General features: G+C 46.4%; 1 protein-coding gene across 4 annotated transcripts in view; it reads left to right on the plus strand.

Annotated features, from left to right (window-relative positions):
- Bpnt1 (3'(2'), 5'-bisphosphate nucleotidase 1) overlaps positions 1-11,966 on the plus strand; it is a 28,999-nt gene extending 17,033 nt beyond the window's left edge. For 3 of the 4 annotated variants that reach the window (XM_042258787.2, XM_042258788.2, XM_042258786.2), the window contains exons 5-10: positions 695-743; positions 2,204-2,295; positions 3,340-3,384; positions 6,811-7,008; positions 7,759-7,864; positions 10,705-11,966. In XM_042258787.2, coding sequence (XP_042114721.1) covers positions 695-743; positions 2,204-2,295; positions 3,340-3,384; positions 6,811-7,008; positions 7,759-7,864; positions 10,705-10,853 — 639 coding nt within the window. In that variant the 3' untranslated portion in view covers positions 10,854-11,966. The remainder of the gene's footprint in view (positions 1-694; positions 744-2,203; positions 2,296-3,339; positions 3,385-6,810; positions 7,009-7,758; positions 7,865-10,704) is intronic. The other variant, XM_006972064.4, reaches the window with a different exon arrangement.
- The last annotated feature ends 2,200 nt before the right edge of the window (positions 11,967-14,166 follow it).

The raw sequence follows: 14,166 nt of genomic DNA on the forward strand, positions 1-14,166 counted from the left end.
CATTATAGATGGTTGTGAGCCACCATGTGGGTGCTGGGAATTGAACTCAGGACCTCTGGAAGAAGAGCCAGTGCTCTTCACCTCTGAGCCATCTCTCCAGCCCCGGGTTATTATGTTTTAAATGAGCATGTACAGGCCTGGCATAGTGACACATGCCTTGAATCCCAGCATTTGAGAGGCAAAGGCAGGTGGATTTGTGAGTTTGAGGCCATCCTGGTCTACATAATGAAGTCCAGGATAGCTAGGGCTACGTGGAGAGACCCTGTCTCAAAACACTAAAAAAAAAAAAAAAAAAAAAAAAGTCTGCACATACACATAAAATGAGTAACAAATTTAGACTGCACAAAATATTCTCAGGGCTTTGTGGCAGTTTTTTTCCCTGTAGCACCATCTAGAGCTGTGTGAGTCCATGACATTGTGCTGAGTGTTCAAGTGACAGCCAGCATTTATCAACTGTGCTGTAAAACATGTGAAAACAGCCTTTTGTTTACTTTAAATGTGCTTACTCCATGATTATGCAGCTTTGGGGTTTGTTTGGTTTTTTTTTATGATCACAAAGCTGAGGATGTTGACTTAAATCATCCATAATAATGTGTTCAAACATATTAAAAGGGGGTGTTTTTAACCTATTCATTCTCTGAATTGTACACACTTGATATGGATATATCCTCTCTTTTCCGTTTTTATTTGGCAGCTTGTGGTGTGGGTTGACCCCTTAGATGGCACCAAGGAATATACTGAAGGTCAGTATCTCTCCGCCACTGTACATCGCTGAGGCCAGGCAGTGACACATGAATGTGTCAGATGAAGAGCTGCTGTGTTCTGTCTGCTGTCATACCTGAGTGCCAACCGGAAGAGTTCATCTTCAGATACCACCCTACTTACTCCTCCAGTTCCAGTTCTGGGGTCCCCACGTGGGAGACTCCATCTTTGTAAACCTTCTTACCCCAGGGACTGTGCTGAAACCATGTTTTCTTGGGCTGAGGGGAGCTGTGCTGCCCCGGCTCCACCACACCTGGTCCACAGCATCCCCCTCCCCCTCCCTCACTCAGTCCCACAGCATCCCCCTCCCCCTCCCTCTCCCTCACTCAGTCCCACAGCATCCCCTTCCCCCTCCCCCATCTCAGTCCCACAGCATCCCCCTCCCCCTCCCTCTCCCTCACTCAGTCCCACAGCATCCCCTTCCCCCTCCCCCATCTCAGTCCCACAGCATCCCCCTCCCTCTCCCCATCTCAGTCCCACAGCATCCCCCTCCCTCTCCCTCACTCAGTCCCACAGCACCCCCCTCCCTCTCCCCATCTCAGTCCCACAGCATCCCCCTCCCTCTCCCCATCTCAGTCCCACAGCATCCCCCTCCCTCTCCCCATCTCAGTCCCACAGCATCCCCCTCCCTCTCCCCATCTCAGTCCCACAGCATCCCCCTCCCTCTCCCTCACTCAGTCCCACAGCATCCCCCTCCCTCTCCCCATCTCAGTCCCACAGCATCCCCCTCCCTCTCCCCATCTCAGTCCCACAGCATCCCCCTCCCTCTCCCCATCTCAGTCCCACAGCACCCCCCTCCCTCTCCCCATCTCAGTCCCGCAGCATCCCCCTTCCTCTCCCCCATCTCAGTCCCACAGCATCCCCCTCCCTCTCCCCATCTCAGTCCCACAGCATCCTCCTCCCTCTCCCCCATCTCAGTCCCACAGCATCCCCCTCCCTCTCCCTCATCTGAGGTTACCAGAAGTGAGAAAAAACAGAAAGCATTGAATTAAAACCAAAGGCATAAAAGTAAATGGCTTTGCCACTGTGGCATTAACAGGTTTACAGACTGTACTAAGGAGAGTGTGGTCATGGCTGTCCATTCAGTTTAGCAGCTGTAATTCCCATTTCTGTCTCTGTCCAGCTCTTAGAGCTTTGCATTTGCTCCAAGTAGGGTTGTCCGTGGGAGAATCATTGCAGATCCCCTACCTTTACTGCAAAAATAACTAGCAGTCAGGGGTAGTGGCGTATACCTTTGATCCTAACACTTAAGAGGCAGGAGTTCGAGGCCAGCCTGGTCTAGAGAATGAGTTCCAGGATAGCCAGGGCTACACAGAGAAACCCTGTCTGGAAAACACAAAAAATAAAATAATAATAATAATGAGACTATCAGCTGTTTGTTGGATGTACTGGTGGTAACCATAACGTGAGAGAGTGACGTGCTTAATTCCTTCCTTCATAGGTCTTCTTGACAATGTAACGGTTCTTATTGGGATTGCTTATGAAGGAAAGGCCATCGCAGGCATCATCAACCAGCCATATTACAACTACCAGGTACTGCTACCAATGTCACAAATATTAGGTACATAATTACAGTGTCGTCTAATGAGTCCAGACGTCATCCAGTCCACTTGTTATCTCACTCATTCACTCATTTGCACAGCAACCACTTGGGGGTGGGGCTTCTCAAGGTACAGCTTCCCAGGCTGCTGTTTACCTAGTGAACTAGAACTTTCGGGGTGGGGGGGGGCTATTGGGGCCAGGAATGTGGATGTGGGCAAATAGACTGTGTGCATTATGCTTTTTACATATTTGTGATTCAGTTGCAATAGTTTGGAAATTATCCGTTTGGTTCTTGATTAGCGTGGTCATCAAGACACCTGGTTTACAGGTAGTTCTTGAAGCACACTGAAGAAATGAACCTTGTCAACAAAGAACAGGTGCTAGCCATGTTGCTTCCCAGGTAATGCTGCGCAGTACCTGAATCACTGTCAGTCCAGGTCGCCAGCAGTGATGCTTGTAGCCCCTTCCTCTGACTTGGTTTCTTCCAACCTGCTTTGACTTCCTGCTGCACTTCAGAGAAACTGTCTCCTTTAGAAATGCGAGACCAGTGTAATTCCAGGGCAAGGATCTATCATTAAATTTTATTGAAGTACAATATTTAAAGTTTCACATTAATGTGAACTTGATGAACTTTGGAAAGCAGACTAACAAGAGTGGGGCTATCTCTTCTGCATGTCTGAAGTGAGAACAGACTTCATATTTAGGTGTAGTGTAAGTTTGTTTATTCCTACTGCATATGGGATTCGAAATTTGATTATTTCTTGGGGTTTCCCGGAGTGGCTCCACATTGTTAGCTGAGTCAGAATGAAGCGCCCGGGTGTTGATCCTGACAGTGTGGCTTTGCTGTCTGTACCGGAGTATACTGGGCACAGGTTTGTGAGTTTAGCCCTATTCCTTAAAAGAAGGGTATTTAATTCATAGAAAAAAGGTATGCATGGCCCCTTTTATCAAAAATAGAGATGTAAGTACTTAGGAATTGTTAATGATTTCATCCCTTATTTCTGAGACTAGAAAACTTGTATTCGTCTTCCACAGAGCAATGAAAAGGAGAAGTTGAGGGAACAGAGGATTAAAGCGAAGGTGAGAAACAGCTAGGGTTCCGGTTCCCTGCTAGAGAGGAAAGAGGCAGGATGTGGCACCCGGTCCCTCCCGTGAACCGGTTCCTTTCCTCCTGTTCTGCGCCTCTCCTTCGTCTCCCTGTGCTGTGTCCTCTTCGCCCTCCTTGCCCTCTGAGCATGCCTTGAAATGTGTTGCAACAGGTAGAAGCCGGAAGGTTGGCTGCTGCTGGTGTTCAGGGCTGAAGATGCATGGTCACCATCAAAGCTGAGGTTCATCAGGCACTCACTGTGCCGCCATGCTCCAGGGGTTCACATGCATTGTCTCTAGTAACACTCACCATACAGCTTAAGGAAATGCTTAGGTCCATATTAAAGAAAAGGATGCTAGCTGGCCTGGTGGTGCAGGCCTCTAATCCCAGATACTCAAGAAGCTGGGGCCAGAGTGTTGCAAGTTCTGGAGAGGCCCAGGCTACAGAGTGAACGGAAGACCCGCCAGCAACAAAGTGAGACTGTCACAAAATACAAAGTAAAGGGGGGCTGGGAGTGTGGGTCAGTGGTAGAGCTCCCGCCTGGCAAGAGCAAGGCCCTGGGTTCAGTCCCTAGGAAAACACACACACACACACACACACACACACACACACACACACACACAGACACGGAAACTGAAGCCTTGAACTTGCCACTGTCACCCATTGCGTAAGCAGCAGAGCTGGGATTCAAAGCCCTGTTTTTATTCTCTATTGCTCTCTTGAGCAAGGTAAAAAACTGAACAACTAAAAGTTTATTTTTGATTCTAGTAAATACTGACATGTGGAAACACCATGAAACTCCATCTGTCTTTATGTTGGAGCTAGCTTCTTACCCAGAGTTAACAGTAACCCCTCATCTGAAGGAGAAGTGCTGGCCTCCCCGTGGATCCTTTGCAGGAAAGAATAGGACACCTCAGATCAGGAGCCCAGGGGAGAGCAGGACAGCAGGGCCTCAGGGCGGCCCTCCTGTCTTCTTGATTCACAAAGGCAGTATGAACTCCTTGCATTTTGTGTGTTTGTTTTTCGAGACAGGGTTTCTCTGTGTAGAGCTCTGGCTGTCCTGGAACTCACTCTGTAGACCAGGCTGACCTCGAATTCACAGAGATCTGCCTGCTTCAAGTGCTGGGACTAAAGGCGTGCACCACCCAGCTGACTCTTTCTCTTTGAAATAGACTCTCGTTGTGTTTCCCATGCTGGTGTGGAACTCACTATGTAGCCCAGGTTTGTCTTGAACAAACAATTTTTCTGCTTCTACTTTCTTTTTTTTTTTTTTTTTTTTTTTTTTTTGCTTCTACTTTCTAAGTGTTGAATTACGGGCAAAAGCGCCTGGAGCTGCCATCGAGAGTTATCGGTATAGTCAGGAGGAAAGAGAGGATACACACTGACATTCCAAGCAGCTGGTTCTTAGTTTGGGTTCCTCTGGTACTCCATGGCAGGAGACACAGCCAACAGTCAGCTTCCTCAGGGAATGCTTCCCCTATGAAGAGCCTTCCCACCCCACCCCAGGTCACAACCCTTCCCAAAGCAGTCTGTTTCTCATGACCAGAAAGTGCAGGTGTGGATTTGGGGCCGCTCTGAAGAACTGCCTGAGCTCTAGTGTTCCCCCATAGTCCCAGGCAGAGCTGCCACCTGGCCACATTGCAGCCCATTTCCCCTCTGTCCACAGTGTTTCCTACAGCTGCTGATCCCACACACACTCCTTGATACCCACCCCCTGCCCTTGACTCTTCCCAGGGCACACAGCCTGCAGCATAAGCCTGTTTCACCCCAAAAGCCCAGTGTACTTCTCTAGGACAAAGAAGTGATGACGTTGAAAACATCTGAACACGTCAGCTCAGGTTGCCCAGTGCCTGCTTTGATGGACACAGTGGCAGTGACCTGTAGTTCCACCTACTTGGAAGGCTGGGGCAGCAACATCGTTTCAAGGCCATCTAGGGCAATGCAGTGAGACCCCATCTCAAAAACAACAATGCAAAGCAAAATCAGAAGCTTCTCAGACTTGGCATTTGGGAGCACTTACTGCTCTTGCAGAGGACCCAGGTTGGGTTATCAGCAGCACCCACGTGGCTGCTCATGGTCATCTGGAACTCTAGTTTGAGGCACACATAGTGCACATACATACATGTCGGCAAACACTCAAACACATAAATTGAAAACAAGTCTTTTTGCCAGGCAGTGATGGCATTCGCCTTTAATCCCAGCACTCAGGAGGCAGAGGCTGGTGGATTCCATGAGTTCCAGGCCAGCTTGATTTATAGAGTGAGTTCCAGGACAGCCAAGGCTCTACAGAGAAACACTATCTCAAAAAATAAAAAATAAAAAATAAAAATAAAAATAAGTAAGTCTTTCCAGGAAAGGCGCAAAGCTACACAGAGAAACCCTATCTCGAAAAAAAAAAAAAAAGTCTTTTCGAGGTGAGCCTGGCCTATTACAGTTCCTGTTAGCCATGGCTGCATATCGAGACCATGTCTCCAAAAATAAAATGAAACAAAAAGAGCTCTGAACCTAGATGAGCTGGACTTTGAGAGGAACTTCCTAAGCTCCTGGGTCAGTTTATTAACTGATTCTAAATCTCATTGTTAAGGATAACAACATCTACTTTCTGGGGTTGCTTTGAGTATCGGATGGGCTAATGCATGCATAAGGAACTTCGTGTGATGCTGACCCATCCTTGTTGGGTGAATCATATGCCTTTTCTCACGGTACACCTCCCAGACTGATAGGAAACTGTGTTGAGTTTGGACTTTGTGTGTTAGCATCAATTTCACTTTTTCTGAAATATGAGTATTTAGCAGCATGGTTGGAAAAGTTTCTGGGCTCCACAAAGGAAAACACAGATTCTAAGATTGTGCTGTCATTTAGTTCTATTGGGGCATTTATCATTAAAATCTTAGTCCCGTCTCCACTGGCCACAGCTTTCTTAGCATCAACCTGGTTGCTGTGTCTGTGGCAGCATAATGCATCCTCACTTAGGAAACGCAGTTCCTATTGTTCCTTGAATAATGAAAGTATATATGATCGTTACATTAGTACTCTGATATTGATCAGTACACAGTTGCACTTCCTGGAACTTCAATATGTTTGAAAATTGCTATTTTCGGTTTAACAGGCAGATCAGTGGATGATTCCAAAAGAAACAGCAATTAGAGTAGGAAGGTCACTCTCCTGAGGACAAAAGTGTCCCCTTTCTTTGAAACGGTTGACCAAAGCAGCCATGACCATAATCAAATTATCATCAGGATAAATTCTTTTGTCTATTCACTGCCCTTATATTTTAAATTAAACATTGTGTGTTTTTACTTTTGTAATTCAAAAACATATATTACAGACTTGGTAACTTCAGCCAAGTGAGGCTGACTGTTTCCTTTGTGGGTGACATCTTTGTCTGGTGACGGTGAGCTTTGTTGTCATTCCCACAGGCAGGCCCGGATGCTGTGCTGGGCAGGACCATCTGGGGAGTTCTGGGTTTGGGTGCTTTTGGGTTTCAGCTGAAAGAAGTGCCCGCTGGGAAGCACATCATCACGACCACCAGGTCCCACAGCAACAAGCTGGTCACAGACTGCGTTGCGGCCATGAATCCTGACAATGTGCTACGCGTGGGGGGAGCAGGAAACAAGGTACCAAGGACATGTCCTGTTGGCCCTGCCGTCTTCTGTCACTGAACGAAGTGCCTCCTGCAGAATGCGCTCTCTACTCAGTCTAGTACTCACAGATTGAGGCCGTTAAATGCAAACCACAGCCAGGTGTGGCGCTGCGGACCTGCAGTCCCGGCACTGGGGAGATGGAGCAGGAGGAACAGAAGTTCTAGGTTATCTGTGGCTATAAATCAAGTTTGAGGCCAGCCTGGGCTGCAGGAGCCTCTGTCTCAGAGAAACCAAGTAATACAGTCAATAATGATGGTTCCTAATGGAGTCGTGGGAGAAGCCAGGGGTGAGGGTTCTGCAGTCTCTGAAAGTACTAGTTAAGCTAGCCAGAGCAGTGCACCTGCTGGGCTTGTCCGCTGTGGGCTTGGGAATAGTTCTCTGTTACTTAGCAATGGACAGTGTTTTAGAAATTTAAAAACATTACTTGTCCAATAGTGAATATGTATTTCCATTAGAGTAAAAAAGAAAAACCATGGAAATAAGAAAACTTAATCTAACTTGGACTATAGATTGTGGCTTATTTGGCCATATTTTTTCCATATTTTTTTCTTTAGATTACCATGTATTATTATTCACCTGTTTAATTTTTTATAATGCTGGTATCTTTTAATCCGCTTAGGGCTTTAATCTAAGTCTGACAGGAATTGATGAGATGTCTTCAATGGGCATCCTCGGTTTTTCCTATTGGCAGCTTGGAGGTAATTATTACTTTCCACCTCACAGATCATCCAGCTGATTGAAGGCAAAGCCTCTGCTTATGTATTTGCAAGTCCTGGCTGTAAGAAGTGGGATACCTGTGCCCCAGAAGTTATCTTACATGCTGTGGGAGGTGAGTCCAGCTATCTTGGAGAATTCTGGTTTTTATATTGTACTCAGATATTATATTTCAGTAATTTTTTGTAACTTTATGTGTATGGGTCTTTTGTTCTGCATATATGTCTGTTATATAGCAATGGCCACTTTTTTAGAAATATGTCTATGTACCACATGCATGCCTGGTACCCTTGGAGGCTAGAAGAGAGTGTTGGGTCACCTAGAACTAGAGTTACAGATGGCCATAAGCTTTCCTTGTGGATGCTGGGAATCAACCCACATCCTCTGGCAGAGCAGCCATGAACCCTTTTAGCTGCTGAGCCATCTCTCCAGCCCTCAGCTAACATTCTTCACCGAGATTCCTAGGATGTAGATGCTGGACGGAAGCCTAGAGATGATCCGCCCAAACCCATCATCTTTGTGTCAGCAAGGATATTTCAACAAACTTAATTTTCTTTAGTTTATAGTCTTTAGTAAGAATGGAATTTCATCTTCATAGAGTTAATCAAACTCTTATTTTGTTGTTGTTGCTATTTGTTGGTTTCATTAAGAGAAGATCTCACTGTGTCCCTTGCTGGCCTGGGACTCATTATGTCACCCTGGCTTAGAAACTCAGCACTTCTTGCTTGGCCAGAGGACATGAATTCAGTTCCCAGCACCCACATCTGGTGGTTCACAACCACCTGTAACGCCCCCTCTGACTTTTGCGCGCACACACACACACACACACACACACACACACACACACACACACACAGAATGAATTTTTTTTTTTAATACAAGACCCTATCTTTAAAAATTAGAAAATATTCAACCCCGGTCCTCGGGGGAGACCTTGATCTGGAGGAGGTGGGAATGGGGGGTGGGCTGGGGGGAGGGGTGGGCGAGAGGGGGAGAACAGGGGATTCTGTGGCTATTATGTTGAACTGAATGGTGTTGTAAAATAATAATAATAATAAAAAAAAAAAATTAGAAAATAGATGATGGAGGTCGATTATAACTCCATGGTAGAGCACCAGGCTGGCATGTATGAGGCCCCCCATGGTAGAGCACCAGGCTGGCATGTATGAGGCCCCCCCATGGTAGAGCACCAGGCTGGCATGTATGAGGCCCCCCCATGGTAGAGCACCAGGCTGATATGTATGAGGCCCTAGTTTTATGTCATCTAGATACAAGCTAAAGTCATCTGAAGGAGGAAGCCTTGATTGAGAAAATGTCTCCATAAGATCAGGCTATAGGCAAGCCTGTAAGGCATCTTCTTAATTGGTGATTAATGGGGAGGGCCCATGGTGGATGGTGTCATCCTAGAGCTGGTGGTTCTGGGTGCTGTAAGAAAACAGGCTGAGCAAACCATGGGAAGAAAACCAGTAAGCAATACCCTTCCATGGCCTCTGCATCAATTCCTGCCTCCAGAGGTTCTTACCTGGTTTGAGTTCCTACCTCAACTTCCCTCAGTGAACTGTGATTCAGGTAAGTAAGCCAAATAAACCTTTTCCTCCCCATGTTGCTTTTGGTCATGGTGTTTCATCATAGCAGAAGTAACCCTGACTAAGACAGACAGACGGACAAACAGAAAACATTTTGGGAAGTACACTGTATAGTAAAAGAGATTGATCCCAAGAAATTCAGTTGCCTGGCTAAAGAGATGGTTCAGTGGTCAAGAGCACTGGTTGTTCTTGCAGAGGACTCAGGTTCAGATCCCAGCGTCCACACAACGGCTCACAACTATCTGTAATTCCGATTCCAGTGGATATGGTGCCCTCATCTGACCTTCAAGGGCACTAGGCTCGTATGGTGTACTGTGGTGATATTTTGTTTGTGCTCTAACAAATAAAGCTTGCCTGGACATCAGAGTGCAGAGCTAGCCACTAGGAGCCAGGCAGTGATAGCACTCACATTTAATCCCAGCACTTGGGAGGAGGAAACAGGAAGTGATATGACTGAGCACAGAGAGGAAGTGATAAGGCAGGGTGGAAACAGGAGCTGGGCCCTTTCAGTCTGAGGACTCAGCAGAGGTAAGAAGTCTCTCTAGTGGCTGGCTGCTCTGCTTCTCTGATCTTTCAGCTTTCACCCCAGTATCTGACTCCGGGTTTTTATTATTAAGACCAATTAGGATTCACGCTACAGGGTACAATACACACATGCAGGCAAAACACTATGCATATAAAATATTTATTATTTTTCCTAACCCTAACTCTAATAAATAAATATTTAAAAATAAATAAAGAAGGAGAAAGAAATACAACCTACGAGCATGTGGCTGCAGTTCAGTGGTAAAGCTCACATTTGGCATACAGGAGGCACTTGGTCCAATCTCTAGTTCTGAGGGAGTCAGGAGGATATCGGGATGCAACAGACCTGTAATCCTAGAACTCCTGAGGTACAGCCAAGATCACTGTAAGTTCAGGGCTAGCCTGGACTACCTACTAAGTTCCCAGCCAGCCAGGGCTTTATGGTGAGATCTTGTTTAAAAAAGGGAGGGGGGACCAGGTGGGGAGAAGGGAGAGGAAACTGATCTGGATGTAATATATGAAAGAAGAATAAATTAAAAAAAAAAAACAGTCAAGCCTGGACATCTCAGACTTGTTCTCAAAAATAAAAACAAGAAGGGCTGGGGGTGTAGCTCTGTGGTACAGTGCTTGTCTAGTGTGCATGAAACCATAGGTTCAATCCCCAGGACAAACATTCTACAAAGTCATTAAAGAATAACTAGAGTGGGTTAGGATACAGCTCAGTGGTAAACCGTGTGCTTAGTGTGAGCCCTGGGGTTCAGTACTGCCCCCCATCCTGTCCTCCAGAGAACCCTTGGAGCATCCTGACCCAGCTAACCGGTAACTGTGTGCCGCTCTCCTGCAGGGAAGTTGACGGACATCCACGGGAACGCCCTCCAGTACAACAAGGAGGTGAAGCACATGAACTCGGCAGGAGTCCTGGCCGCACTGAGGAATTATGAGTACTACGCAAGCCGAGTTCCAGAGTCTGTCAAAAGCGCACTCACTCCCTGAAGGGGTGCTTCACTCTCTTACCCCGAGGACTTGGTTCTCAGAGCAACACACCTTAGAGCTGATGAACATTAGAGCTCAGCTGCATTCATCGTTGGTTGGTGATTTAGATCAGTAGTTAGGGCTGGAACATGGGACTGAAGAATTTCACTTTCAGTAGTCTAATTCTCTCATAACTTAGGCATATAATACATTTTAATTTTCATTTCTCCTCCCTAAAAAATAGTTGGCCAGGTCCCCAGGTGTGGTGGCACATGTGGTAGTCATAGCTATTCCAGTGGTTTGAGCTAGGAAGATTGCTAGAGCCCATGGCCTCAAGACCAACCTCCATTACATAGCAAGACACTACCTAAAAACAGAGAAGAAAAACAAAAAAGGAATTTAGTTTTATTAATTAGCTAACCAGACCAACCACTTGTTTTGAAGTCTGAATAACTTTTAGTTTCGGTGTCTTAAGTGGTCTTAGTTTTTTGTTTGTTTTTGTTATTGTTTGCTTATTTTGTTTCTGTTGTTTGTTTTTTAGTTATTGTTTGCTTGTTTTTGTTTTTGAGACAGGGTTTCTCTATGTAGTCCTTGCTGTCCTGGAACGTGTTCTGTAGACTAAGCTGGCCTTGAAATCAGAGATCACTCCACCTCTGCTTCCCGAGTGCTGGGATTAAAGGCATGTGCCCACCACTCCTGGCTCAAGTGTTACTGTTTTTAAGTGGAGAAATGAAAAAGACCTAGTTCCAAATGACTGTCCAGGTCATTTGTACAATCAGCATTCCTGCTTATAAACTGGATTTCTTCAGGGCATAGAACCCTTTTTTTTTCTTTTGTCTGGTTCTTGAGGCAGGGTTTTTCTGTGTAGCCTTGGCTGTCCTGGAACTCCCTCTGTAGACCAGGCTTGCCTCAAACTCAGAGATTCTCTGCCTCTGCCTCCCGAGTGCTGGGATTAAGGGTGTGCGCTACCACTTTCCACCCAGGGTCCAGAATCTTAAATTGTGCCAGAATTTCAGTTTTGTTTTTCAAATTTTTTTAAATTTCTGACTCTACCTGAGAATGCATATAATGATATTATTTATGTTGATATGGGGAAAGTTTCTTTAAAATAAATTATTTACTTCTAGATCTTTATATTATGTATCATTTTTCTTTTCAAAAGTATTTGAAACTTATAAATACTATGGTGTGGGAGGCCAGCTCCCACCTTTTAAAATGGTTCCTATGAGAAGAAGAGAGGGATAAGAAACTTAGATAGAAAGATAGTGAAGAGAAAGACAGAAACACAGGATGGCTTCAGGAGGACCTGGATCAAAACCCACTGGCCCCTTCTGCCTCTTCTAAAGGGCTTTTTATAACAATGCCAAGGGCAAAAGACCTCCCCCTCTGCACAGCCAAATGCAGACCCTTCCAAACACCTGGTAACCACGGCCGTGGTCAAGTCATCTTATGCAGCCCTGCTGGGGAAAGCAAGCTCAGAGTCTCAGACCCTGAGTAAATTCTCACTAAGAAACCTCTGTGGGTCTCTACACTATGGGGATTAATTTATTCTCTTGTTATCATTAAAAAGCATAATTGCAAAGTTGGGTAATAGCGTTCCTGCCACTGAGAGTGTAACGTGCGTTAGCTTGATTGTCACCTTAACTGGACTGAGAAGCCCTACCTAGATCGCGAAATAGAGTTTCCAGAAAGTGTGAACTAAGCTGGAAGAGCAGCTGTAAGTGTGGGCGGGGCCTGGATGGGATGTGAGGGGAAGGATAAAGCCAATCGCACAGGTTCTGTTTCCGCCGCCTGGCCACCCTGAGTTGAGCTGCTCTGTCTGTCCGGTCCTGGTCCTGGCCGCCTACCGCTCCCTCCCACAAACATTCTTTCCGTAACTCCTCCCAGACCCGCCCCCACCTCTTACCACTTTTAATCTACCAAGTCCAGCTTTGCAGCCCCTGTAGTCTCTGGTCTGCGGCCATCCACCGGAGCGTGGTCAGCCTGCCACCCGTAAAGAAAACTAACTCTTACTCCCTCAGAAGCCGCCAGCGGCAGCAGCTCCTCAGATAGTGATGGGTGCTCTTGAGCCCCTCCCCCGCCAGGCTGGAATGATACCTGGCCTGATCTTGTGCAGGTCTCAGCGAGGCAACCACAGCTGCTGTGAGTTCAAGAGTAGGTAAGCCGGTCCTGTCTGGTCCTGATTCTCCTTGACCTCTGGCTCTTAGTCTTGAACAGGAAAGTCTGAGCACACCGTCCTGCTCTGACGTTATACATAGGTTTTCACTTTTTTCCCCAGGTCTGGAGATTGAACCCAGGGCCTTGGACCTCACAGGCCAATGCTCTACAAACTAAGCTGTTTGCCCACTCCTGGCTTTTTACTGTTTGGGTCTCTGCCCAGCCCTTCGATTAAATTTCTGGGTTTGAATGAAGCAAGTAGAGCGCACACTCGTTTGGAAATCACTGTTGCACTTTCTTGCTTTAATTCATCTTCTTCCTTGCTGGACTGGAATTCTCTGAACAGTGGAATAAACTTAACTTCTAAAAATCTGGGGGCTGCAGAGATAGCTCAGTGATGAAGGGCGCTCACTGCTCTTGCAGACAACTGGAGTTTAGTTTCCTGCATGCATCAAGTGATTGATTCTCAGCCACCTACAACTCCAGCTCCAGGAGATCAGACGCCCTCTTATGCCATCCACCATTATCTGTATGTGATGTGTGTGCATACACAGGCACAGAAATAAAAATAAATTTAGAACTTTTTTTTTAAATTGTGTGTTTGCATGTACAATGCCCTTGGAGACCTGAAGAGTGTGTTGGAACCCCTGGTCCTGGAGCTTCAGGCAGTTGTGAGCTTCCTGAAGTAACCTCTAAGAGCAAGTTCTCTTTTTTCTTTTTCTTTTTCTTTTTTTTTTTTTAAATATTTGTGTGTGTGTTGGTGTTTTGCCTGCATGTATGTCCGTGCACCTGGTGAGGAGCTCTGGCTGCTCTTCCAAAGGACCAGGATGTGATTCCCAACTGTGCATGGTAGGGCATATGCACCTAGTGCCTGTGGAGACCAGAAGAGGGAGTGGGATCCCCCATATGCTGGCTAGTTTTATGTCAACTTTACAGAAGCTAAAATCATTTTGGGAGAGGGACCCTCAATTGAGAAAATGCCCCCACCAGGTGGCACTGTGTGCAAGCACGTGATGCATTTTCTTGATTGATGTGGGAGGGCACAGCTCACTGTGGGTGGTGCCACCCCTGAGCTGTGGTCCTGGGTGCTATAAGGAAGCAGGCTGAGCAAGCCCCGACAGTAAGCCAGTAAGCAGCATCCCTCCATGGCCCCTGCCTGTGTTTCTGCGGAAGTGTA

The sequence above is a fragment of the Peromyscus maniculatus genome, chromosome 11, assembly GCF_049852395.1.
Source record: "Peromyscus maniculatus bairdii isolate BWxNUB_F1_BW_parent chromosome 11, HU_Pman_BW_mat_3.1, whole genome shotgun sequence".
Classification (NCBI taxonomy): Eukaryota; Metazoa; Chordata; class Mammalia; order Rodentia; family Cricetidae; genus Peromyscus; species Peromyscus maniculatus.